This window comes from Salvelinus fontinalis, chromosome 8 (genome assembly GCF_029448725.1).
Source record: "Salvelinus fontinalis isolate EN_2023a chromosome 8, ASM2944872v1, whole genome shotgun sequence".
NCBI lineage: Eukaryota > Metazoa > Chordata > Actinopteri > Salmoniformes > Salmonidae > Salvelinus > Salvelinus fontinalis.
The window spans coordinates 41,164,630-41,188,748 of NC_074672.1; the positions used below are offsets into that span (position 1 = coordinate 41,164,630).

The window sequence follows — 24,119 nt, forward strand, 5'->3', positions numbered from 1 at the left end:
CAACCTGTACACAGTTTAATTTATTTATTTTGTATCTGTTTTGTCTCACTTGTTTTCTTTGGTGCAAATAAATTAAACTAAACTAAACCAGTTGATAAATGATCTGAAAAGGAGACTGGAGTAGGACTAACAACATCAGAGAGCTTCATTAGTGAATCAAAACATCCTGGCTTTCCGCTTCAGCTTGTGTTTACATTCTAGATCCACAGCTAGTACTTCCAAGTCATGCTTTATGTTAAACCATTTCCCGGCATATAAACAAAGCACGGATATGCAAATATCCCCATTTGACGGCATGGTGCTTGTAACGCCAGGATAGTAGGTTTGATTCCCGGTCCCACTCATATGTAAAAATAAATAAATAATAATAATTATGCTCACTTTGGATAAATGCTCACGTCTGCTAATTGTCTTATTATTATATTAAAATCAGTTGTTAAACAAAGTTTGCAGTGAGTCTGCTACCATTGATGCGAGCAGCTGTAGCATAGACGTAGAGGTAATGTGAAGGGAGGCCGTTCACAGGACAACTTCCTCAAATTAATAAGAAAACCAGTTTTACTGAAGCTTGCCTTGTACAAACGAACTGACTTTAAAATAAACGCACGTTAGAAAGGCTACAAAGAATTAATAGACAAAAGTGATGAAATGAGAGCGAGAAACACTGACCATAGAGGATATACCCTCCTCTCCCGCTTCGGTCCTCTTTGCAGGTTTCAGCAGATTGAGCAGGATCTTATTGTGCCTCGCCAGCTGACCAAAACATGGCCCATAATCATAAGCATAACAGGTGAAATCATTATTCTCTAACATTAACTTATTACGTTATTAAAGGAGTGTATAAATATACTTCATTAATCTGAAGAGGAGCATTACCTGAAGTGCCAGGATGTAAATGTTGTGGCCGACCTCTTGAGGTGACACCTCTCCAACTTCACACTCACTCTCCTGCTGGTAGGCTTTCTTTATCACCTCTACCTGGGGGCAGAGTAGAATATTGATGTCGGCTGAAGTCTACTGTACTATTCTGCACCGTCCTGTGTGTGGCCGTTTTAGAGGTTAGTTATGAAGAAGAATGAGGAGAAAGAATAGAGGGAGAAGAAGAAATAGAGATGGGTCTTTGCTCTGACCAGTTCCCGAGGTCGGAGGTTAAACAGTATCCTCTCTGCATTCTCGTTGTCATGGCGACTCTCCATCAGAGCCAGCAGCAGCTTGGAGGCGTTGTCCTGGAAACAGGCGTAACAATACCGTCACTGACCATGTCATTTCAGAGGTACGACACAGAGAGGAGTTAGGACACAGAGATCTATATTTATAAAGTAGAACAACAGGAAGTGAACCTTGAGCTGCAGCACCATCTCCATGCGGTAACAACACAGAGGACTGATGTCATTCAGTATGAGGGCTGTGATGATGTCGATGCCGTTGGACTCATGGGTCACTATACAGGTCTACAGAAACAGACAGTTATTATCACAACATGACAAAGTATCTGTGTTATGTCTTCAACCTCACAGAACGTTTAATAAACCTCCTTTCTGGCAGTATTATCAAAGTATCGGTCTGAAGACAAAAAACTATTCTGTCGAACTGTGTGCGATTATCTGACCTGGTTCTCGTGGCAGGGGCCCTGGCAGTACTCTGTGAGCGTCTCCAGGGTCTGGGTGATGAGGACCACGTTGCTCTCGTTGATGTAGAGGCCCAGCAGGCCCAGGCCTCCTGTGGTGCTGCCACACATGACGTCCAGAAACTGCAGCGTCTCACACACCAGGTTGTAGTTGGTCTTGTTGTTCTGGCAGCGCAGGAAGTTCTGGGAGGGAAAGGGAAGGATGGTCAGTCTGTCATGTTGGGTCGCTACGTTAAACAGACCATTTTCAGCTTCATCACCCATAGCTACCTCATGGGTGAGTTTTGTATAATGACGAATGAATGTTTAGACCTCAGCAGAGAGTCAATTGTAGCAGTACCAGTAGTAGCAGCAGTACCAGTAGTAGTGGCAGTAGTAGCAGTACCAGTAGTAGCAGCAGTACCAGTAGTAGTGGCAGTAGTAGCAGTACCAGTAGTAGTGGCAGTAGTAGTAGTAGTAATATCAGTAATAGTAGCAGTAGTATCAGCAGCAGCAGTAGTAGTAGTAGTAGTATTAGCAGCAGTAGCAGTACAGTCGTAGTAGTAGTAGTAGTAGTAGTAGTAGTAGTAGTAGCAGCAGTAACAGTAGTATGGCCTCCCATGGCCTCCCGGGTGGCGCAGTGGTCTAGGGCACTGCAGCGCATTGCTAGCTGCACCACCAGAGTCTCTGGGTTCGCGCCCAGGCTCTGTCGCAGCCGGCCGCAACCGGGAGGTCCGTGGGGCGACGCACAATTGGCATAGCGTCGTCCGGGTTAGGGAGGGTTTGGCCGGTAGGGATATCCTTGTCTCAGTATGTAAAAATAATAAAATAAAAAAATAATAAAAAAAATGTAATAAAATGTAGGTAATAAAATGTATGCACTCTACTGTAAGTCGCTCTGGATAAGAGCGTCTGCTAAATGACTAAAATGTAAAAATGTAAATGTAGTAGTAGTAGCAGCAGTAACAGTCGTAGTAGTAGCAGTAGTAGTAGTAGTAGCAGTAGTAGTAGTAACAGTAGTAGCAGTAGTAACAGTAGTAGTAGCAGTAGTAGTAGTAGTAGCAGTCATAGTAGTAGAAGTAGTAACAGTAGTAGTAGTAGTAGCAGTCATAGTAGTAGCACCAGCAGTAGTAGTAGTAGTAGTAGTAGTAGTAGTAGTAGTAGTAACAGTCGTAGTAGCAGTAGTAGTAGTAGTAGCAGTCATAACAGTAGTAGTAGCAGCAGTAACAGTCGTAGTAGTAGCAGTAGTAGTAGCAGTAGTAGTAGTAACAGTAGTAACAGTAGTAGTAGCAGTAGTAGTAGTAGTAGCAGTCATAGTAGTAGAAGTAGTAACAGTAGTAGTAGTAGTAGCAGTCATAGTAGTAGCACCAGCAGTAGTAGTAGTAGTAGTAGTAGTAGTAGTAGTAACAGTCGTAGTAGCAGTAGTAGTAGTAACAGTAGTAGTAGCAGTAGTAGCAGTACTAGTAGTAGTAGTAGTAGCAGTCGTAGCAGTAGTAGCAGTCGTAGTAGTAGCAGTAGTAGCAGTCATAGTAACAGCAGTAGTAGTAGTAACAGTAGTAGTAGCAGTAGTAGTAACAGTAGTAGTAGTAGCAGTAGTAGCAGTCGTAGTAGTAGCAGTAGTAGCAGTCATAGTAACAGCAGTAGCAGTAGTAGTAGTAGTAGTAGTAGTAACAGTAGTAGTAGTAGTAGTAGTAACAGTAGTAGTAACAGTCGTAGTAGTAGTAGTAACAGTCGTAGTAGCAGTAGTAGTAGTAACAGTAGTAGTAGCAGTAGTAGCAGTACTAGTAGTAGTAGCAGTAGTAGCAGTAGTAGCAGTACTAGTAGTAGCAGCAGTAGTAGCAGTACTAGTAGTAGTAGCAGTAGTAGCAGTAGTAGCAGTACTAGTAGTAGTAGCAGTAGTAGCAGTACTAGTAGTAGTAGCAGTAGTAGCAGTACTAGTAGTAGTAGCAGTAGTAGCAGTACTAGTAGTGGTAGCAGTAGTAGCAGTACTAGTAGTAGTAGCAGTACTAGTAGTAGTAGCAGTAGTAGTAGTAGTAGCAGTAGTAGCAGTACTAGTAGTAGTAGCAGTACTAGTAGTAGCAGTAGTAGCAGTACTAGTAGCAGTAGTAGCAGTAGTAGCAGTACTAGTAGTAGTAGCAGTAGTAGCAGTAGTAGCAGTACTAGTAGTAGTAGCAGTAGTAGCAGTACTAGTAGTAGTAGCAGTAGTAGCAGTACTAGTAGTAGTAGTAGCAGTAGTAGCAGTACTAGTAGTAGTAGCAGTACTAGTAGTAGTAGCAGTAGTAGCAGTAGTAGCAGTACTAGTAGTAGTAGCAGTACTAGTAGTAGTAGCAGTAGTAGCAGTAGTAGCAGTACTAGTAGTAGTAGCAGTAGTAGCAGTACTAGTAGTAGTAGCAGTAGTAGCAGTACTAGTAGTAGTAGCAGTACTAGTAGTAGTAGCAGTAGTAGCAGTACTAGTAGTAGTAGTAGTAGTAGCAGTAGTAGCAGTACTAGTAGTAGTAGCAGTAGTACCAGTAGTAGCAGTAGTAGCAGTACTAGTAGTAGTAGCAGTAGTAGCAGTACTAGTAGTAGTAGCAGTAGTAGCAGTAGTAGCAGTACGAGTAGTAGTAGTAGTAGTAGCAGTAGTAGCAGTACTAGTAGTAGTAGCAGTAGTACCAGTAGTAGCAGTAGTAGCAGTACTAGTAGTAGTAGCAGTAGTAGCAGTACTAGTAGTAGTAGCAGTAGTAGCAGTCGTAGCAGTAGTAGCAGTCGTAGTAGTAGCAGTAGCAGTAGTAGTAGTAACAGTCGTAGTAGTAGTAGTAACAGTCGTAGTAGTAGTAGTAACAGTCGTAGCAGTCATAGTAACAGCAGTAGCAGTAGTAGTAGTAGTAGTAGTAGTAGTAGTAGTAACAGTCGTAGTAGTAGTAGTAACAGTCGTAGCAGTCATAGTAACAGCAGTAGCAGTACTAGTAGTAGTAGCAGTAGTAGCAGTACTAGTAGTAGTAGCAGTAGTAGCAGTCGTAGTAGTAGCAGTAGTAGCAGTCATAGTAACAGCAGTAGCAGTAGTAGTAGTAGTAGTAGTAGTAGTAGTAGTAGTAACAGTCGTAGTAGTAGTAGTAACAGTCGTAGCAATCATAGTAACAGCAGTAGCAGTAGTAGTAGTAGCAGCAGTAGTAGTAACAGTCGTAGTAGTAGCAGTAACAGCAGTAGTAGTAGTAGTAGTAGTAGTAGTAGTAGTAGTAGTAACAGTAGTAGCAGTAGTAACAGTAGTAGTAGCAGTAGTAGTAGTAGTAGCAGTCATAACAGTAGTAGTAGCAGCAGTAACAGTCGTAGTAGTAGCAGTAGTAGTAGTAGTAGCAGTAGTAGTAGTAACAGTAGTAGCAGTAGTAACAGTAGTAGTAGCAGTAGTAGTAGTAGTAGCAGTCATTGTAGTAGAAGTAGTAACAGTAGTAGTAGTAGTAGCAGTCATAGTAGTAGCACCAGCAGTAGTAGTAGTAGTAGTAGTAACAGTAGTAGTAGTAGTAGTAACAGTAGTAGTAGTAGTAGTAGTAGTAGTAACAGTCGTAGTAGTAGTAGTAACAGTCGTAGTAGCAGTAGTAGTAGTAACAGTAGTAGTAGCAGTAGTAGCAGTACTAGTAGTAGTAGTAGTAGCAGTCGTAGCAGTAGTAGCAGTCGTAGTAGTAGCAGTAGTAGCAGTCATAGTAACAGCAGTAGTAGTAGTAACAGTAGTAGTAGCAGTAGTAGTAGTAGTAACAGTCGTAGTAGCAGTAGTAGTAGTAACAGTAGTAGTAGCAGTAGTAGCAGTACTAGTAGTAGCAGTAGTAGCAGTCGTAGCAGTAGTAGCAGTCGTAGTAGCAGTAGTAGTAGTAACAGTAGTAGTAGCAGTACTAGTAGTAGTAGCAGTAGTAGCAGTAGTAGCAGTACTAGTAGTAGTAGCAGTAGTAGCAGTACTAGTAGTAGTAGCAGTAGTAGCAGTACTAGTAGTAGTAGCAGTAGTAGCAGTAGTAGCAGTACTAGTAGTAGTAGCAGTAGTAGCAGTACTAGTAGTAGTAGTACTAGTAGTAGTAGCAGTAGTAGTAGTACTAGTAGTAGTAGCAGTACTAGTAGTAGTAGCAGTAGTAGTAGTAGTAGCAGTAGTAGCAGTACTAGTAGTAGTAGCAGTACTAGTAGTAGTAGCAGTAGTAGCAGTAGTAGCAGTACTAGTAGTAGTAGCAGTAGTAGCAGTACTAGTAGTAGTAGCAGTAGTAGCAGTAGTAGCAGTACTAGTAGTAGTAGCAGTAGTAGCAGTACTAGTAGTAGTAGCAGTAGTAGCAGTACTAGTAGTAGTAGTAGCAGTAGTAGCAGTACTAGTAGTAGTAGCAGTACTAGTAGTAGTAGCAGTAGTAGCAGTAGTAGCAGTACTAGTAGTAGTAGCAGTAGTAGCAGTACTAGTAGTAGTAGCAGTAGTAGCAGTAGTAGCAGTACTAGTAGTAGTAGCAGTAGTAGCAGTACTAGTAGTAGTAGCAGTAGTAGCAGTACTAGTAGTAGTAGCAGTAGTAGCAGTACTAGTAGTAGTAGCAGTAGTAGCAGTACTAGTAGTAGTAGCAGTAGTAGCAGTACTAGTAGTAGTAGCAGTAGTAGCAGTACTAGTAGTAGTAGCAGTAGTAGCAGTACTAGTAGCAGTAGTAGCAGTACTAGTAGCAGTAGTAGCAGTACTAGTAGTAGTAGCAGTACTAGTAGTAGTAGCAGTAGTAGCAGTACTAGTAGTAGTAGTAGTAGTAGCAGTAGTAGCAGTACTAGTAGTAGTAGCAGTAGTACCAGTAGTAGCAGTAGTAGCAGTACTAGTAGTAGTAGCAGTAGTAGCAGTACTAGTAGTAGTAGTAGCAGTACTAGTAGTAGTAGCAGTAGTAGCAGTAGTAGCAGTACTAGTAGTAGTAGCAGTAGTAGCAGTACTAGTAGTAGTAGCAGTAGTAGCAGTACTAGTAGTAGTAGCAGTAGTAGCAGTACTAGTAGTAGTAGTAGTAGTAGCAGTAGTAGCAGTACTAGTAGTAGTAGCAGTACTAGTAGTAGTAGCAGTAGTAGCAGTAGTAGCAGTACTAGTAGTAGTAGCAGTAGTAGCAGTAGTAGCAGTACTAGTAGTAGTAGCAGTAGTAGCAGTAGTAGCAGTACTAGTAGTAGTAGCAGTAGTAGCAGTACTAGTAGTAGTAGCAGTAGTAGCAGTACTAGTAGTAGTAGCAGTAGTAGCAGTACTAGTAGTAGTAGCAGTAGTAGCAGTACTAGTAGTAGTAGCAGTAGTAGCAGTACTAGTAGTAGTAGCAGTAGTAGCAGTAGTAGCAGTACTAGTAGTAGTAGCAGTAGTAGCAGTACTAGTAGTAGTAGCAGTAGTAGCAGTACTAGTAGTAGTAGCAGTAGTAGCAGTACTAGTAGTAGTAGCAGTAGTAGCAGTACTAGTAGTAGTAGCAGTAGTAGCAGTACTAGTAGTAGAAGCAGTAGTAGCAGTACTAGTAGTAGTAGCAGTAGTAGCAGTACTAGTAGTAGTAGCAGTAGTAGCAGTACTAGTAGCAGTAGTAGCAGTACTAGTAGTAGTAGCAGTACTAGTAGTAGTAGCAGTAGTAGCAGTACTAGTAGTAGTAGTAGTAGTAGCAGTAGTAGCAGTACTAGTAGTAGTAGCAGTAGTACCAGTAGTAGCAGTAGTAGCAGTACTAGTAGTAGTAGCAGTAGTAGCAGTACTAGTAGCAGTAGTAGCAGTAGTAGCAGTCGTAGTAGTAGCAGTAGTAGCAGTCGTAGTAGTAGCAGTCATAGTAACAGCAGTAGTAGTAGTAGTAGTAGTAGTAGTAGTAGTAGTAACAGTCGTAGTAGTAGTAGTAACAGTCGTAGCAGTCATAGTAACAGCAGTAGCAGTAGTAGTAGTAGCAGCAGTAGTAGTAACAGTCGTAGTAGTAGCAGTAACAGCAGTAGTAGTAGTAGTAGTAGTGGTGGTAGAAGCGCTAACAGTAGTAGTAGTAGCAGCAGTTGTAGAAGCAGTAGTGGTAGTGGTGGTAGAAGCGGTAACAGTAGTAGCAGTAGTAGAAGCAGTAGTGGTAGCAGTAGTAGAAGTAGTAGAAGCAGTAGTGGTGGTAGAAGCGGTAACAGTAGTAGTAGTAGTAGTAGCAGCAGTAGTGGTAGCAGTAACAGTAGTGGTAGCAGTAGAAGCAGTAGTAGTAGTAGCAGTAGTAGAAGCAGTAGTGGTAGTGGTGGTAGAAGCGGTAACAGTAGTAGTAGTAGTAGTAGCAGCAGTAGTGGTAGCAGTAACAGTAGTGGTAGCAGTGGTAGCAGTAGTAGTAGTAGTAGTAGTAGTGTTAGTAGTAGTAGTAGTAGTAGTAGTAGTAGTAGTAGTAGTATTAGTAGTAGTAGTAGTAATAGTAGTGGTAGCAGTAGTAGTAGTAGCAGCAGTAGTGGTAGCAGTAACAGTAGTGGTAGTAGTAACGGTAGTGGTAGTAGTAACAGTAGTGGTAGTAGTAGTAGTGGTAGTAGTAGCGGTAGTGGTAGTAGTAGCGGTAGTGGTAGCAGTAGAAGCAGTAGTAGTAGTAGTAGTAGTAGCGGTAGTAGCTGTTTCAGCTGAATCAGTGGTGCTTGTTCTGCCTCTCACCCACCTGTAGGTTCTGGTTGTGGTTCTCACAGAGCAGCTGGAGGAAGCGTAGGATGGGTTTCATGATGATAACTGCAGGGCCCATCTCTGTCTCCTGCTGATCAGACTCAGAGGCCGGGACAACGGAGCCAGGTAGAACCGACCCACCAGAGCCTGGCAGGAGACATACCAGGGAGGGAACCATGAACAAAGTGAAATGTTAGTTGAAAAACACCAACAATATACCCATACCATATAGACTTACGTATAATACGTAGTCATTGACGCACAATCCTAGTTTTTTCTGTAAATTACAATCATTATTTCATAACCACGACAGTCGAAACCTGCATTTGACTATCTGAGATCAGAGTAGTGTCCCTCTCACCAGTCTGGAGGTGTTTGTTAGTCATCTCTCCCACACTGACTGATACGTTGGCCTTGATGTCCATCTGGGCGTTTATCATCCGGTCGTGGAGGACCTTGAAGAATTTCTCTGACTTGTTGTCCCCCATCATCAGCTTGTAGAAGGAGTTCTGAAGAAAATCCACTAAAAGGATCAGTGTGTTGTCCCCCTCCAGTAGACCTAATGCCAGCTGGATGCTCTCCTGTGTTTTAGCCTACCTGTATCTCTGTGTTGTCCCCCTCCAGCAGACATATGGCCAGCTGGATGCTCTCCTGTGTTATAGCCTACCTGTATCTCTGTGTTGTCCCCCTCCAGCAGACATATGGCCAGCTGGATGCTCTCCTGTGTTATAGCCTACCTGTATCTCTGTGTTGTCCCCCTCCAGTAGACATATGGCCAGCTGGATGCTCTCCTGTGTTATAGCTTACCTGTATCTCTGTGTTGTCCCCCTCCAGCATACATATGGCCAGCTGGATGCTCTCCTGTGTTATAGCCTACCTGTATCTCTGTGTTGTAAACCTAATGCCAGCTGGATGATCTCCTGTGTTATAGCCTACCTGTATCTCTGTGTTGCCCCCCTCCAGCAGACCTATGGCGAGCTGGGTGCTCTCCTGTGTTATATATAGCCTACCTGTATATCTGTGTTGCTTACCTGTATCTCTGTGTTGCCCCCCTCCAGCAGACATATGGCCATCTGGATGCTCTCCTGGAAAATCTTGTTGTTCTTGGTACTCATGATGAGGTCAGTGAAGAGCTTTGTCCCACCCTCCCTGTCCAGATGGCACTGAACAGCAGCTACAGCCACCCAGTCCCTTTCCTGCTCAGCACCTACACATGCACATTAACTCATTAACACACTGGACATAGGAACACAGTATAAATACAAACACAATCAGTATAGACATACACAGTATAAATAGGAACACAATCAGTATAGACATACACATTAACACACTGTAAATAGGAACCGGCAGTAATAATCTTGTTCTAAGCCTAATATAAACAAACCTGTTGCTCCAAGTTCAACGAGCTCTGCCTTGTTGTTCTTCTTGCTGGTGAACAGGTAGTTCTGGAGCAGCACCTTCCTCAGTGCAATCCCCTTATTGATGAGAAATTCAGTCACACAAAAACATGTTTAGTTTCTTACCCAAATAGTACCTCAATACACACCTTCATAAAACCTTTATTAAAATGCACTCAGATATTCTATTGGTCAATCTACCAGACCTATACTGACTGGTCATTAAGTCTTTACCTTCTCATCAAAGTCCAGTGTACGTATGAGCATCTCCTGCAGAATCCTCAGAACCTTGATACAGAGCTTCTCGTCAGAGTTCATCAGGGCTTTAGTGTGCTGAATCAGTCTGGGCCACAGGTACACAGTGACAGTGTTAGACCTCTGCCAACCCTTACCAAGACTTGCTCCACTCTATTGAACTAAAACGATTCATTGTAATGCTCTTTAACTTAGCATTTGGAAAGATTTGGATCGGTAAATACCACTGCGTTGGTAAATAAATACACCCTCCCCACCTCAGAAGGTCAGTCCCGTGGCTTACTTTGAGATGAAGCCTCCTGATTCGCAGCGCTGTCGTGCATCCGTTCCCTCCAGGAAGAGGAGTTCGGGCTGCTGCAGGACATCCACTAGAACAGACAGCTCTGCGTTCAACAGCGGCTTCAGACGCTGCTCTAGAGTCCCGATGATGTCCTGAACATGAATCAAATCTAGCTTTATTTAAAAAATGGCATTAAAATATCACAACACACAATACGATAAAAGATAACATCAGTGTAGAGGAACAATGTTTACATCACAGGCAAACAGAGAGACGGGACAGGGTTATAACCCCACTGGTCAAACACCAAACCCTCAACAACAGTGAACAAACAGAGAGAAGGGACAGGATTATAACCCCACTGGTCAAACACCAAACCCTCAACAACAGTGAACAAACAGAGAGAAGGGACAGGATTATAACCCCACTGGTCAAACACCAAACCCTCAACAACAGTGAACAAACAGAGAGAAGGGACAGGATTATAACCCCACTGGTCAAACACCAAACCCTCAAGAACAGTGAACAAACAGAGAGAAGGGACAGGGTTATAACCACGCTGGTCAAACACCAAACCCTCAACAACAGTGAACAAACAGAGAGAAGGGACAGGGTTTTAACCCCGCTGGTTAAACAAACACCAAACCCTCAAGAACAGTGAACAAACAGAGAGAAGGGACAGGATTATAACCCCACTGGTCAAACACCAAACCCTCAAGAACAGTGAACAAACAGAGAGAAGGGACAGGGTTATAACCACGCTGGTCAAACACCAAACCCTCAACAACAGTGAACAAACAGAGAGAAGGGACAGGGTTATAACCACGCTGGTTAAACAAACACCAAACCCTCAACAACAGTGAACAAACCAGAGAGACGGAGGCCAAGGAATTGTCCCATTGCTCTTTCTGTTGTGGCTATGGCTGAATAAAGTGATGGATACAGGAGGGGAATGGGAGCAGGGTGGATTATTGGTCCAACCTGCAGCTTCTCAATGATGTTCTTGTAGTCCCAGGGGTTGTTGGGGGCGGAGGGGCGGCTGGAGCGGCTGGAACTCTTGTAGTTGGGGTTGGAGCGGGACAGAGAGTTGAGGGAACTGCTGCTCAGCATGGTGGTGATCTGAGACTCCAGGTCCAGAGGCAGGGAGATGGAGCGGTTCTTTGCTGTACACATAAGATTGGAGAAAGTCATCATTGAGTTCAAAAGGTACTCGCACAATGTAGAACAATCTTAAATTATATTTACAAACCTTTATTTCACTAGGCAAGTCAGTTAAGAACAAATTCTTATTTACAATGACAGCCTATGAACAGTGAGTTAACTGCCTTGTTCAGGGGCAGAATGACAGATTTTTACCTTGTCAGCTCGGGGATTCGATCTTGCAACCTTTCGGGTTACTAGTCCAACACTCTAACCACCTGCCGCCCCCGACTTAATTTGACCTTGTGGGTCTAGGCCCTGTATGCCCCTGAATGTAGCCCACCTCTGGGCCCTGTATGCCCCTGACTGTAGCCCACCTCTGGGCCCTGTATGCCCCTGACTGTAGCCAACCTCTGGGCCCTGTATGCCCCTGACTGTAGCCAACCTCTGGGCCCTGTATGCCCCTGACTGTAGCCAACCTCTGGGCCCTGTATGCCCCTGACTGTAGTCCACCTCTGGGCCCTGTATGCCCCTGACTGTAGCCCACCTCTGGGCCCTGTATGCCCCTGACCGTAGCCCACCTCTGGGCCCTGTATGCCCCTGACTGTAGCCCACCTCTGGGCCCTGTATGCCCCTGACTGTAGCCCACCTCTGGGCCCTGTATGCCCCTGACTGTAGCCCACCTCTGGGCCCTGTATGCCCCTGACTGTAGCCCACCTCTGGGCCCTGTATGCCCCTGACCGTAGCCCACCTCTGGGCCCTGTATGCCCCTGACCGTAGCCCACCTCTGGGCCCTGTATGCCCCTGACCGTAGCCCACCTCTGGGCCCTGTATGCCCCTGACTGTAGCCCACCTCTGGGCCCTGTATGCCCCTGACTGTAGCCCACCTCTGGGCCCTGTATGCCCCTGAATGTAGCCCACCTCTGGGCCCTGTATGCCCCTGACTGTAGCCCACCTCTGGGCCCTGCAGTAGGTCCGTCTCACCTGTCATAGCCAGGGTACGGATGCAGGTCTCCACCAGGCCTCTGTGTTGCTGCTGCAGCCAGGGACAGTCCAGCAGACGCATGCTAGACTGGAGCAGCTGTGTTACTGTGGTGTGGTGAGTCTGGTTAAAGGCACAGAGGATATCAGAATCACACGATGAGAATTCATTACACATCATGACTACACAAATACTGTAAGACAATACACAGGCTCTACAGTAAACGTTATATCATGACAAAGTCTCTGAGTAGGCAGCAGCAGTGAGCTGACCTGTAGAGAGGTGCTGTTTTCAGAGAAGGGGGAGCTGAAGAAGGCATTGATGGTGTCAAACACCACGTTGATGATGTACTTCTCCAGGATAGGGTCAGTCAGACGCTTCTCTCTCTTGTTACACACCTAGAGAGATTAGAGAGGACAAGAACTATAGATGAAAGGCCGGGGTCACTTTACCCAAAGACTCACGGGTCAGGTCAGGCAGTATGACCCTGCTAGGGCCCTCTGTTTCGCGCAATCATGTGACATGCCTGCATTTTGACCTTTTATTTATTTAACCTTTTATATAACTTTAACTTAATTAACTGTCTCTTATCTTTTTATATCAGATGGTCCAGCACCATCCTCAGACAATCGCTTTCATGTTTGATGTAATTCTCATTTCTGGAAAGGCTTAAAATACAGGATACAATCTTGCTATGTCATATGATTGCGCAAAACACAGAGAGGGATGAGACTTGTGGGTGAGAGTGGTCCCACTGATTGGGGAGTGAGACTCACCCTGGCCATGTCCACGATGAAGTCCTCAAACAGTTTCCAGATGTGATTGCTGGTGTAAATCTCCTTCATCTCTACCTCTGTGTCTACGTAGCAGTGATTCACAAAGTTCACATAGGCAATCTTCACCTGAGGAACACACACACACACACACACACACACACACACACACACACACACACACACACACACACACACACCTGGGTCAGCCGTCTTTACATTTGGTAATGATAATGTTAACATTACCTTTGCAGGTGTATGTCCGCAGATCATTGCATGCTGCTGTGGTTTTTTCTAAATGAGGATAATGTAGGGTACTAACTAATTAATTATATGCCTGTTCCATTTGAGACATACCTCTGTGATACAGTCCTCGTGTGTGACCACTCTCACCACGTCCTCTAGGGGCAGCAGCGAGGTACATTTGATCTCTGTGTAAACGTTCTTGCCCTCAGCGCAGGCCGATAGCAGCTCCACCAGAGAGATGTGGTAGCGCAGGGGGCTGTGCTCCTGAACCCCCTCCCTGGACTCTGCCATCAGCTCCAGCATGGTGGAAAATGACGCCTTGTCATTATAAAACACCACCACATCCTCACCGGCGTTGGTTAACTAGAGGGGAGACAACCACACCGTGTGAGAGGAACAATTACATCATTATCAATGTGATTGATGTGGCTGGATGTGGTTCATCTGTTATTTTAGCAGCGTTTCAGACAAACTTTGGATTGTAAAACAGACTAGACAAGATAAACATGGAAAAAACTTCTGCATTATTTACAACTTTTACAGGTTGATTCCATACCAATTAAAAAGTCAGGGTTAACAATGGGTTGATTCCATACCAATTAAAAGGTCAGGGTTAACAATGGGTTGATTCCATACCAATTAAAAAGTCAGGGTTAACAATGGGTTGATTCCATACCAATTAAAAAGTCAGGGTTAACAATGGGTTGATTCCATACCAATTAAAAAGTCAGGGTTAACAATGGGTTGATTCCATACCAATTAAAAAGTCAGGGTTAACAATGGGTTGATTCCATACCAATTAAAAAGTCAGGGTTAACAATGGGTTGATTCCATACCAATTAAAAGGTCAGGGTTAACAATGGGTTGATTCCATACCAATTAAAAGGTCAGGGTTAACAATGGGTTGATTCCATACCAATTAAAAAGTCAGGGTTAACAATGGGTTGATTCCATACCAATTAAAAAGTCAGGTTTGACAATGGGTTGATTCCATACCAATTAAAAAGTCAGGGTTAACAATGGGTTGATTCCATACCAATTAAAAAGTCAGGGTTAACAATGGGTTGATTCCATACCAATTAAAAAGTCAGGGTTAACAATGGGTTGATTCCATACCAATTAAAAAGTCAGGTTTGACAATGGGTTGATTCCATACCAATTAAAAAGTCAGGGTTAACAATGGGTTGATTCCATACCAATTAAAAAGTCAGGGTTAACAATGGGTTGATTCCATACCAATTAAAAAGTCAGGGTTAACAATGGGTTGATTCCATACCAATTAAAAAGTCAGGGTTAACAATGGGTTGATTCCATACCAATTAAAAAGTCAGGTTTGACAATGGGTTGATTCCATACCAATTAAAAAGTCAGGTTTGACAATGGGTTGATTCCATACCAATTAAAAAGTCAGGGTTAACAATGGGTTGATTCCATACCAATTAAAAAGTCAGGGTTAACAATGGGTTGATTCCATACCAATTAAAAAGTCAGGTTTGACAATGGGTTGATTCCATACCAATTAAAAAGTCAGGTTTGACAATGGGTTGATTCCATACCAATTAAAAAGTCAGGTTTGACAATGGGTTGATTCCATACCAATTAAAAAGTCAGGGTTGACAATGGGTTGATTCCATACCAATTAAAAAGTCTGGGTTGATTCCATACCAATTAAAAAGTCAGGGTTGACAATGGGTTGATTCCATACCAATTAAAAAGTCAGGTTTGACAATGGGTTGATTCCATACCAATTAAAAAGTCAGGTTTGACAATGGGTTGATTCCATACCAATTAAAAAGTCAGGGTTAGCAATGGGTTGATTCCATACCAATTAAAAAGTCAGGGTTAACAATGGGTTGATTCCATACCAATTAAAAAGTCAGGGTTAACAATGGGTTGATTCCATACCAATTAAAAGGTCAGGGTTAACAATGGGTTGATTCCATACCAATTAAAAAGTCAGGGTTAACAATGGGTTGATTCCATACCAATTAAAAAGTCAGGGTTAACAATGGGTTGATTCCATACCAATTAAAAGGTCAGGGTTAACAATGGGTTGATTCCATACCAATTAAAAGGTCAGGGTTAACAATGGGTTGATTCCATACCAATTAAAAAGTCATGGTTAACAATGGGTTGATTCCATACCAATTAAAAAGTCAGGGTTAACAATGGGTTGATTCCATACCAATTAAAAGGTCAGGGTTAACAATGGGTTGATTCCATACCAATTAAAAGGTCAGGGTTAACAATGGGTTGATTCCATACCAATTAAAAGGTCAGGGTTAACAATGGGTTGATTCCATACCAATTAAAAGGTCAGGGTTAACAATGGGTTGATTCCATACCAATTAAAAGGTCAGGGTTAACAATGGGTTGATTCCATACCAATTAAAAAGTCAGGGTTAACAATGGGTTGATTCCATACCAATTAAAAAGTCAGGGTTAACAATGGGTTGATTCCATACCACTTAAAAAGTCAGGTTTGACAATGGGTTGATTCCATACCAATTAAAAAGTCAGGTTTGACAATGGGTTGATTCCATACCAATTAAAAAGTCAGGGTTGACAATGGGTTAATTCCATACCAATTAAAAAGTCAGGGTTGACAATGGGTTGATTCCATACCAATTAAAAAGTCAGGGTTAACAATGGGTTGATTCCATACCAATTAAAAAGTCAGGTTTGACAATGGGTTGATTCCATACCAATTAAAAAGTCAGGGTTAGCAATGGGTTGATTCCATACCAATTAAAAGGTCAGGGTTAACAATGGGTTGATTCCATACCAATTAAAAAGTCAGGTTTGACAATGGGTTGATTCCATACCAATTAAAAAGTCAGGGTTAGCAATGGGTTGATTCCATACGAATTAAAAGGTCAGGGTTAACAATGGGTTGATTCCATACCAATTAAAAAGTCAGGTTTGACAATGGGTTGATTCCATACCAATTAAAAAGTCAGGGTTAACAATGGGTTGATTCCATACCAATTAAAAAGTCAGGGTTAACAATGGGTTGATTCCATACCAATTAAAAGGTCAGGGTTAACAATGGGTTGATTCCATACCAATTAAAAGGTCAGGGTTAACAATGGGTTGATTCCATACCAATTAAAAAGTCATGGTTAACAATGGGTTGATTCCATACCAATTAAAAAGTCAGGGTTAACAATGGGTTGATTCCATACCAATTAAAAGGTCAGGGTTAACAATGGGTTGATTCCATACCAATTAAAAGGTCAGGGTTAACAATGGGTTGATTCCATACCAATTAAAAAGTCATGGTTAACAATGGGTTGATTCCATACCAATTAAAAAGTCAGGGTTAACAATGGGTTGATTCCATACCAATTAAAAGGTCAGGGTTAACAATGGGTTGATTCCATACCAATTAAAAGGTCAGGGTTAACAATAGGTTGATTCCATACCAATTAAAAGGTCAGGGTTAACAATAGGTTGATTCCATACCAATTAAAAAGTCAGGGTTAACAATGGGTCCCTTACCTCAGTCATGATCATGTCCTGACACTTCTTCACATACTTCCCCTCGGCCTTGATGATGGTGTGCAGGAAGTTGAGGTACTGGACGTGGCGTCCGTGAGTGGCCAGGCAGTGGACGAAGTGCTGCAGCACGTTCTCACTGATCTCTGTACACAGCTGGTAGTTATTACTGAAGATGTGCTGAACCGTCTCAGCCTCCATGAGCTGGAGGGAGGGAGAGAGACGGGGGAAGGGGGAGAGAGAGGAGGAGAGAGGGTAAGGGAGAGAGAGAGCGAGGGAGAAAGGGGGAGAGAGCGAGTGAGAAAGTGAGAGAGAGGAAGGAAGGAAGAGAGAGGGGAAAGGGACAGAGAGAAAGAGAGAGAGGGGAAAGGGACAGAGAGAAAGGGGAAAGGGAGAGAGAGAGCAAGAGGATGAGAAGGGAGAGATGGGAAAAGAGAGAGAGAGAGGAAGAGAGAAAGGGAGAGAGGGAAAGGGGGAGAGATGGTTCATTATTACGTCTGATGAGAATAGGATGGATTGAAGTAGAAAACAACATGGTGTGTGAATTCACTCACTCCTGGGCTCAGGAAGAGGCTGAGGTTCTTATGAAGCAGCACCTGGTTCTCCAGGTTCCCCATGCAGAACTTCTGCAGGAACAGGTGAGTGCACCTGATGATCCCTTGCATCTTGGTGTCATGCTGAAACCCAGGAAAGTGTGAGAGAGAGAGAGAGACAGAAGTCATGTTATTTAGGGTGGCTTTAAATAACAACACCGGGATGTTTTAGTAGATATGTTAGTATTGGACTATGTGTTTGGTTGTCAGTGTGGGGGCACCGTTCACGTACATCCCCCACCTGATCATATGACACCTGCAGCAGGTCCAGCATCACTTTGTGTGCTCCCATGTTCTTCAGGAGTCTCTGCTGCTTCTTCCACACCCCCGTGCTGCACATCTTATTCAGACGCTCCATGATCTGGAGGAAACAGAATGTCTTCAGGAATACAGCCCAACACTACTCCACGGGGACTACGGGACATGCTAACCTGGGTGACACTATTCCACGGGGACTACGGGACATGCTAACCTGGGTGACACTACTCCACGGGGACTACGGGACATGCTAACCTGGGTGACACTATTCCACGGGGACTACGGGACATGCTAACCTGGGTGACACTACTCCACGGGGACTACGGGACATGCTAACCTGGGTGACACTATTCCACGGGGACTACGGGACATGCTAACCTGGGTGACACTACTCCACGGGGACTACGGGACATGCTAACCTGGGTGACACTATTCCACGGGGACTACGGGACATGCTAACCTGGGTGACACTACTCCACGGGGACTACGGGACATGCTAACCTGGGTGACACTACTCCACGGGGACTACAGGACATGCTAACCTGGGTGACACTACTCCACGGGGACTACGGGACATGCTAACCTGGGTGACACTACTCCACGGGGACTACGGGACATGCTAACCTGGGTGACACTACTCCACGGGGACTACGGGACATGCTAACCTGGGTGACACTACTCCACGGGGACTACGGGACATGCTAACCTGGGTGACACTACTCCACGGACACATGCTAACCTGGGTGACACTACTCCACGGGGACTACGGGACATTCTAACCTGGGTGACACTACTCCACGGGGACATGCTAACCTGGGTGACACTACTCCACGGGGACATGCTAACCTGGGTGACACTACTCCACGGGGACTACGGGACATGCTAACCTGGGTGACACTACTCCACGGGGACATGCTAACCTGGGTGACACTACTCCACGGGGACATGCTAACCTGGGTGACACTACTCCACGGGGACATGCTAACCTGGGTGACACTACTCCACGGGACTACGGGACATGCTAACCTGGGTGACACTACTCCACGGGGACATGCTAACCTGGGTGACACTACTCCACGGGGACATGCTAACCTGGGTGAAGGACAACGTGACAGTTCCAAAGGAAAAGATACACACCTCTCTGACTTTCTGGTAGTTCTCATTGCTCTTATCCGACTGCTCTTTCTTCAGGGTCACATCCTCTAAGTCCATCTAAAAGGAAATCAGAAGTGCTGTTAGCACGGTGTTAGTCCCTACACTATGTGCTGTTAGCACGGTGTTAGTCCCTACACTAAGTGCTGTTAGCACGGTGTTAGTCCCTACACTAAGTGCTGTTAGCACGGTGTTAGTCCCTACACTAAGTGCTGTTAGCACGGTGTTAATCCAAACACTAAGTGCTGTTAGCACGGTGTTAGTCCCAACACTAAGTGCTGTTAGCACGGTGTTAGTCCCTACACTAAGTGTTGTTAGCACGGTGTTAGTCTCTACACTAAGTGCTGTTAGCACGGTGTTAGTCCCTACACTAAGTGCTGTTAGCACGGTGTTAGTCCCTACACTAAGTGTTGTTAGCACGGTGTTAGTCCCTACACTAAGTGCTGTTAGCACGGTGTTAGTCCCTACACTAAGTGTTGTTAGCACGGTGTTAGTCCCTACACTAAGTGTTGTTAGCACGGTGTTAGTCCCAACACTAAGTGCTGTTAGCACGGTGTTAGTCCCTACACTAAGTGTTGTTAGCACGGTGTTAGTCCCTACACTAAGTGCTGTTAGCACAGTGTTAGTCCCTACACTAAGTGCTGTTAGCACGGTGTTAGTCCCAACACTAAGTGCTGTTAGCACGGTGTTAGTCCCTACACTAAGTGCTGTTAGCACGGTGTTAGTCCCAACACTAAGTGCTGTTAGCACGGTGTTAGTCCCAACACTAAGTGCTGCTAGCACGGTGTTAGTCCCAACACTAAGTGCTGTTAGCACGGTGTTAGTCCCAACACTAAGTGTTGTTAGCACGGTGTTAGTCCCAACACTAAGTGCTGCTAGCACGGTGTTAGTCCCAACACTAAGTGCTGTTAGCACGGTGTTAGTCCCAACACTAAGTGTTGTTAGCACGGTGTTAGTCCCAACACTAAGTGCTGTTAGCATGGTGTTAACCCCTACACTAAGCGCTGTTAGCACGGTGTTAGTCCCTACACTGGTAATAATAGAGTTTCTTCAATCTAAAGCCCTCACCTCTACATTTTCATTTTTGTCCTTCTTGTCTTTCTTCCCCTCCCCTCCTCCAGAGCCGCTCTTGTCCACCCAGAGCTCAGACTTCTCCACCATGGTGCGGAGAAGGTCAAGGTCACTCTTTATCAGCTTGTAGTTATCAACATCCTGCCCCGAGATCAGCAACTGGACCTGAGGACAACATGGAGAGAATTTCAGAGAGACCAGGAAACAAAGATAGCAAGAATATATAGATACTGTATAAGAACAAGATGGCAATAGAGTACTTGCAGATACTGTACCAAGTTTATATTGGAGTGCAGGTCATTATTGTTTGTTTATTATTTGTTTGCCTTCAGTGATTTCATAATTTTGAATTGATCTCCTTACCTGTTTAAAAGTGTGCAGGACCTCCTGTCTCTGACTGAAGTGCTTGAAGAGCAGCTGGAGGGCCCCAGACACCAATGGAGGGTAATCATGCATGGTGAGGTGGATCAACACCCTCAAGAACATTCGACCTCCCTCGTCATCCACCTCTAGTATGCTGTTCCCCTTCCTGACAGGAGGACACAGTCACGGGTTAGTATGCTGTTCCCCTTCCTGACAGGAGGACACAGTCACGGGTTAGTATGCTGTTCCCCTTCCTGACAGGAGGACACAGTCACGGGTTAGTATGCTGCTCCCCTTCCTGACAGGAGGACACAGTCACGGGTTAGCATGCTGTTCCCCTTCCTGACAGGAGGACACAGTCACAGGTTAGTATGCTGTTCCCCTTCCTGACAGGAGAACACAGTCACGGGTTAGTATGCTGTTCCCCTTCCTGACAGGAGGACACAGTCACAGGTTAGTATGCTGTTCCCCTGCCTGACAGGAGGACACAGTCACAGGTTAGTATGCTGTTCCCCTTCCTGACAGGAGGACACAGTCACGGGTTAGTATGCTGTTCCCCTTCCTGACAGGAGGACACAGTCACAGGTTAGTATGCTGTTCCCCTTCCTGACAGGAGGACACAGTCACGGGTTAGTATGCTGTTCCCCTTCCTGACAGGAGGACACAGTCACGGGTTAGCATGCTGTTCCCCTTCCTGACAGGAGGACACAGTCACGGGTTAGTATGCTGTTCCCCTTCCTGACAGGAGGACACAGTCACGGGTTAGTATGCTGTTCCCCTTCCTGACAGGAGGACACAGTCACGGGTTAGTATGCTGTTCCCCTTCCTGACAGGAGGACACAGTCACGGGTTAGTATGCTGTTCCCCTTCCTGACAGGAGGACACAGTCACGGGTTAGTATGCTGTTCCCCTTCCTGACAGGAGGACACAGTCACGGGTTAGTATGCTGTTCCCCTTCCTGACAGGAGGACACAGTCACAGGTTAGTATGCTGTTCCCCTTCCTGACAGGAGGACACAGTCACGGGTTAGTATGCTGTTCCCCTTCCTGACAGGAGGACACAGTCACGGGTTAGTATGCTGTTCCCCTTCCTGACAGGAGGACACAGTCACGGGTTAGTATGCTGTTCCCCTTCCTGACAGGAGGACACAGTCACGGGTTAGTATGCTGTTCCCCTTCCTGACAGGAGGACACAGTCACAGGTTAGTATGCTGTTCCCCTTCCTGACAGGAGGACACAGTCACGGGTTAGTATGCTGTTCCCCTTCCTGACAGGAGGACACAGTCACGGGTTAGTATGCTGTTCCCCTTCCTGACAGGAGGACACAGTCACGGGTTAGTATGCTGTTCCCCTTCCTGACAGGAGGACACAGTCACGGGTTAGTATGCTGTTCCCCTTCCTGACAGGAGGACACAGTCACAGGTTAGTATGCTGTTCCCCTTCCTGACAGGAGGACACAGTCACGGGTTAGTATGCTGTTCCCCTTCCTGACAGGAGGACACAGTCACGGGTTAGTATGCTGTTCCCCTTCCTGACAGGAGGACACAGTCACGGGTTAGTATGCTGTTCCCCTTCCTGACAGGAGGACACAGTCACGGGTTAGTATGCTGTTCCCCTTCCTGACAGGAGGACACAGTCACAGGTTAGTATGCTGTTCCCCTTCCTGACAGGAGGACACAGTCACAGGTTAGTATGCTGTTCCCCTGCCTGACAGGACACAGTCACGGGTTAGCATGCGCTCCTCTGTGTCTCAGTTGGTAGAGCATGGCTCTTGCAATGCCAGGATCGTGGTTTCAGTTCCCGGGACTGCCCATATGTAAAATGTATGCACGCATGAACGTAAGTCGCTTTGAATAAAAGCATCTGCTAAATGACTTATATTATTATTATAACAACAACACATGTTCTGGAGAAGGACTTCAGTGGTGAACCTACCCCACACCAAACATGGCCTCTGCCTGATCTCCTATGTGCTGCAGGTTGATGGTGGCTGTTGAAAGACAGAGGTAAGAATGGGACTTATTGAGGTGGAGAGAAGCTGTTCAAAGAGGAATAATGTATAAGGCCTGGTTAGTAGAGAGCAATGAGTCCCTTAAAATAGCTACTGCACTACCTGCTTGCTCCATTGATGTTGTAGCATCGGCATCTGCCATGGGATAAACATCAACAAACTCCTTCTTGAAGACGGACAGCAGGAAGGAGAGCCGGTAGTCCAGGCGGACATTCAGGATAAACTGAAGATCAACAAGAGAAAGAATAGCGCTTAGCATTAAAAGGGATACATGAAGGGCTATGACTTGTTTTCCATTACGAGCATAAACACAACCCTATGAGAAGATGTCGTAGCTTCCAGTAGGTTTATCAAACCTGCAGGATTTCCAGTATTTTCAACTTGGTGTCCATGACGGTGATGTCCTGTTTGCCGATGCTGTCCTTGCTGCGGTTCGGTCCTTCTATAATGGAAACACTCCTCCCTGAACCTCCAAACATGGACTGTTTCCTGCTCAGTACCATGGTGGACATCATCTGACCCACGCCATGGATGGAACGCTTCATGTTCTTTCCTAAAACACAGAATGGGAGATGTAGAGAACCCTGAAACTACTTCATTATTACGGAGATGGTGAAAAGCATTGAGGAAACCCGAATATGAACGTCAGTTGTACCGATTTGTTTTTCATAAAATGTGTGGTAACTTTCCCCTAATACTGTTGAATGCAGAAAAGAGGTGTTTCTTATCCTCTTACCACTGCCATCGTCCTGGAGCACTGGGTGAAGTGAAGGGTTGGGAATACAGTCAATGATTCCCAGAAGAGTGCGTGTCAACCTCAGCAGCTCAAAGAAACTGTAAAAGCCGAAGTAGATGAGGTGTCTGGCCAGGCTCACCACCTGAGGGGACAGAACATTCTAGCAGTTATCATTCTAGCAGTTATCATTCTAAAGTGGTAGCGAGTCAGAGAGTTCTTGTCCCATTACCAAATATAGGTGTTTTTGAGGTATTCACAGTATTGTTAAATGGGAATAGGAATGAGAAGGGAATTGACACCTCATAGGTGAGTTTGTTCTTCTCCTCGTCAGCGAAAGGCAGGTCGTCATTGAGGACATTGTTGAGGTACTCCTCCATGAACACCATGGTGTTGGCAAACTTGTTCTTCTTATTGTCCCGCAAGTCATCCATGTTGGAATCATAACTAAGCAAGGGAAGAGATAAAGAAATATAGAAATACACAGCCTGAGTTAAACTGTACCTCAATGTGCACAATACAATGTTCTGGGGAAAATGCTTGAAGTCTTACTCTTTAATTGTGATGGAGGTTGGGATCTCTGTCCACAGACGTGCAAACTTGACAGGGGTCACCAGCTCCTGGGGGTCTCGGTCCACGTGCGTGTGCAGCATGAGTCTGCAGAAGGAGGCTCTGAGGTCAAAGGGCAGCGTCTCGTCCATCATACACAGGAAGATAAGTTCCACATCCAGCTGCTTAGAGATCTCACCTATGGCCAGGTACTGGCGGTCCAGACATATCCGCGCATACAGCTTCAGCTGGTACCTGCAGGGACAAAGGGGAAGGTTTGACAATGAAGCATACACAAGACTTCATCAAAGTAGATCCCGGGGTTGAAATACTTCAGATTAGTATAATTTCCTGTTCACATTACCTTTAGTAACAGTACATTCCCATATCGAGACATAATGGAAGGGGTGCAACTTTCACATTTACATTTAAGTCATTTAGCAGACGCTCTTATCCAGAGCGACTTACAAGTACATACATTCATACTTTTTTTGTACTGGCCCCCCGTGGGACAGGGACAGGGGGGACATGACCCCCCCCCCCCCCCCCCCCCCCCCCCCCCGCATTATGAGATTGCATGTTTGTCCTCCCCCCAGTTTTATCATTGCACTGTGATACAAA

At 45.0% G+C, this 24,119-nt stretch overlaps 1 protein-coding gene across 6 annotated transcripts in view; it reads right to left on the bottom strand.

Moving 5' to 3' along the window:
- LOC129861247 (inositol 1,4,5-trisphosphate receptor type 3-like) overlaps positions 1-24,119 on the bottom strand; it is a 64,577-nt gene that overhangs the window by 9,552 nt on the left and 30,906 nt on the right. For 3 of the 6 annotated variants that reach the window (XM_055932494.1, XM_055932492.1, XM_055932493.1), the window contains exons 19-46: positions 23,502-23,753; positions 23,252-23,396; positions 22,953-23,094; positions 22,573-22,769; positions 22,319-22,439; positions 22,141-22,195; positions 20,207-20,372; positions 19,841-20,008; positions 18,758-18,832; positions 17,604-17,723; positions 17,324-17,446; positions 16,773-16,973; positions 13,383-13,634; positions 13,029-13,154; positions 12,525-12,650; positions 12,255-12,375; positions 11,112-11,293; positions 10,134-10,282; positions 9,830-9,938; positions 9,583-9,673; positions 9,227-9,402; positions 8,557-8,704; positions 8,194-8,342; positions 1,610-1,810; positions 1,341-1,451; positions 1,131-1,226; positions 877-978; positions 670-753 (exon numbers count right to left, since the gene is read on the bottom strand). In XM_055932494.1, coding sequence (XP_055788469.1) covers positions 670-753; positions 877-978; positions 1,131-1,226; positions 1,341-1,451; positions 1,610-1,810; positions 8,194-8,342; positions 8,557-8,704; positions 9,227-9,402; positions 9,583-9,673; positions 9,830-9,938; positions 10,134-10,282; positions 11,112-11,293; positions 12,255-12,375; positions 12,525-12,650; positions 13,029-13,154; positions 13,383-13,634; positions 16,773-16,973; positions 17,324-17,446; positions 17,604-17,723; positions 18,758-18,832; positions 19,841-20,008; positions 20,207-20,372; positions 22,141-22,195; positions 22,319-22,439; positions 22,573-22,769; positions 22,953-23,094; positions 23,252-23,396; positions 23,502-23,753 — 3,988 coding nt within the window. Of the gene's footprint in view, positions 1-669; positions 754-876; positions 979-1,130; positions 1,227-1,340; positions 1,452-1,609; positions 1,811-8,193; positions 8,343-8,556; positions 8,705-9,226; positions 9,403-9,582; positions 9,674-9,829; positions 9,939-10,133; positions 10,283-11,111; positions 11,294-12,254; positions 12,376-12,524; positions 12,651-13,028; positions 13,155-13,382; positions 13,635-16,772; positions 16,974-17,323; positions 17,447-17,594; positions 17,724-18,757; positions 18,833-19,840; positions 20,009-20,206; positions 20,373-22,140; positions 22,196-22,318; positions 22,440-22,572; positions 22,770-22,952; positions 23,095-23,251; positions 23,397-23,501; positions 23,754-24,119 lie in introns of all 6 variants that reach the window. The other 3 variants (XM_055932491.1, XM_055932490.1, XM_055932489.1) reach the window with 1 other exon arrangement.